The sequence below is a fragment of the Penaeus monodon genome, chromosome 25 (genome assembly GCF_015228065.2).
Source record: "Penaeus monodon isolate SGIC_2016 chromosome 25, NSTDA_Pmon_1, whole genome shotgun sequence".
NCBI classification, from domain to species: Eukaryota; Metazoa; Arthropoda; class Malacostraca; order Decapoda; family Penaeidae; genus Penaeus; species Penaeus monodon.
Genome location: NC_051410.1, coordinates 16,278,099 through 16,279,894, shown reverse-complemented (window position 1 = coordinate 16,279,894; position 1,796 = coordinate 16,278,099). Strand labels below are relative to the sequence as shown.

Below are 1,796 nucleotides of genomic sequence, written 5' to 3'. Positions count from 1 at the left end.
TTCATCCTTCTTGTTTTCCTTGCTCCCTTTTTAATGCAGTGCTGTGTTAACGGTTGGTTGTCTTTTCGTTCAACAACTTTGAGGCCCCGTGTATTGCTTTCTCTAATCAGTCCAAAGCAAGGATACCTCCCATACAGTATAAATGTACTATGAATGAACTCAACTACCAACTACAATAAGAATTAGACAATACTACATGTATTAATCAGTTAATACCCAGCCAATCGATGTCATAAAAATACGCTAAGATGGCTGCTCACCGTCCCAACAGGCTGGTCCCTAGCGAAGATCGGGAAGGTCGTGCGGGGCTCGAACACCTGACGGAAAGACGTGTGGGTGTTCTCGCCGAAGCCGTACAAGTAGGTAGACATGAGTTCTGTGTGGATTTGGATGAACTGGTCCTCAAACGTCAGGGGTCCCTTCCGATCGGAAACTGTCGGAAATTTGAGGCGATGTACTGAGTGTTGTGGATGTGATGGGAAATGGGTTATTATTCGACAGATCTGATCAGATCCGTTGGCCGAACACTGAGAAGCTAGATGTAAAGTTGGTTTCGGATTTGGATGGGAAGCTACTGGACCCTTGGCGATCCGCAAAGGTTGGACTGGGGTCCGTAAGCTAAATTTTAATGAATTATTCACGGTACGAATGTTGAAGACCTAAACTTTCAAAATGCCTTCTTGTTTTATATTCTGAGCTTTAGCCTTTCTGAATTTGTTGCTAATTAATGCAACAGGCTTGTTGAGTAGACGAATTTACCAGAAACTAGTCTAGCCTTAAATCATGTTATCAGGCTAGTTTGTCAGTCTTACAAAACATCAGTGTGAAAATACTGTGATGTACGTACATGGTGTTGCCGTTCGTGTTCCTGTTGACGTTAAAGTGGAATGGTTCCCCGTTGCCGCTGACGCTGACGGAGTAAAGAGGCTCTGTCTCGGCTTCAGCTGGCAGGTTTAGTGGCAATGGGACTTCATACCGTGCGTTGGCCTGGTCATAAATCTGATGAGGAAACACCCAGAAGGTTAATCGCCCCATTAAGTATACTGTTATATACAGAATATATACGTAAGTGTGAAGACACACGCTTAAAATAATATAAAAAGAGAATGGGAGTCTGAGGTCTTTGTAACCTGCATTCTTTGGACTAACAAAGGTTTCCTGGCTTGTTAAAGCTCCTTATTAACTACCCCGCTACCAGAATTTTGATACGATTTTACAACTACTGCAGTGCATATTTCAACCCTTCAAAGAGAGGAAAAACATTCAATCAACACATGAAGAAAAACGATTAAAAACGCTTTAAAGGAAAATTAGTGTAAACATATAAGCCTAAACCAACAAATGACTCATCGGCCTACCTTGACTTGCACATGGTAGTTCTCATGGTAGATAACTTCAAACACGAGGTCGGTCACGTCTCCACCAAACATGGTTACGGAGGCATCTGCTTTCTTCAAGTTAACCTAAAGTGTAGAAAAATAATTCATGGATTAGAAAATGACAGAGAGCAAGGAAAAGGAAAAAGGAGATACTGAATTTTTATAACTAATAAGAAGCCGTGGGTAAGAACAAAAAAGGGGATTATGTCAAGATTTACGAGAAAAAGAAAAGAAGAAAAACCTTGAATCCTCTGCCGGTGTCCTGAGCTTCACCGTCCACCACATAGCCTCCCACATCATTGCTGACCATGTGGCATCTGCCATCCGTCCACTCACAGGCTGTGTACTCAGCGCACTTTGTTTCTGAAGCGGCGTCTTGACCCTCTGGGTATGAACAAGTGATTTGTATGGAGTGCT

The 1,796-nt window shown here is 42.5% G+C and overlaps 1 protein-coding gene across 1 annotated transcript in view; it reads right to left on the bottom strand.

Moving 5' to 3' along the window:
• The window catches only part of LOC119589078 (maltase-glucoamylase, intestinal-like), a gene marked incomplete at its 5' end in the record, with an annotated part of 9,937 nt that overhangs the window by 7,580 nt on the left and 561 nt on the right, over positions 1-1,796 (bottom strand). Inside the window, 4 exon segments of the mRNA XM_037937651.1 lie at positions 261-419; positions 844-999; positions 1,359-1,463; positions 1,621-1,763. Coding sequence (XP_037793579.1) covers positions 261-419; positions 844-999; positions 1,359-1,463; positions 1,621-1,763 — 563 coding nt within the window.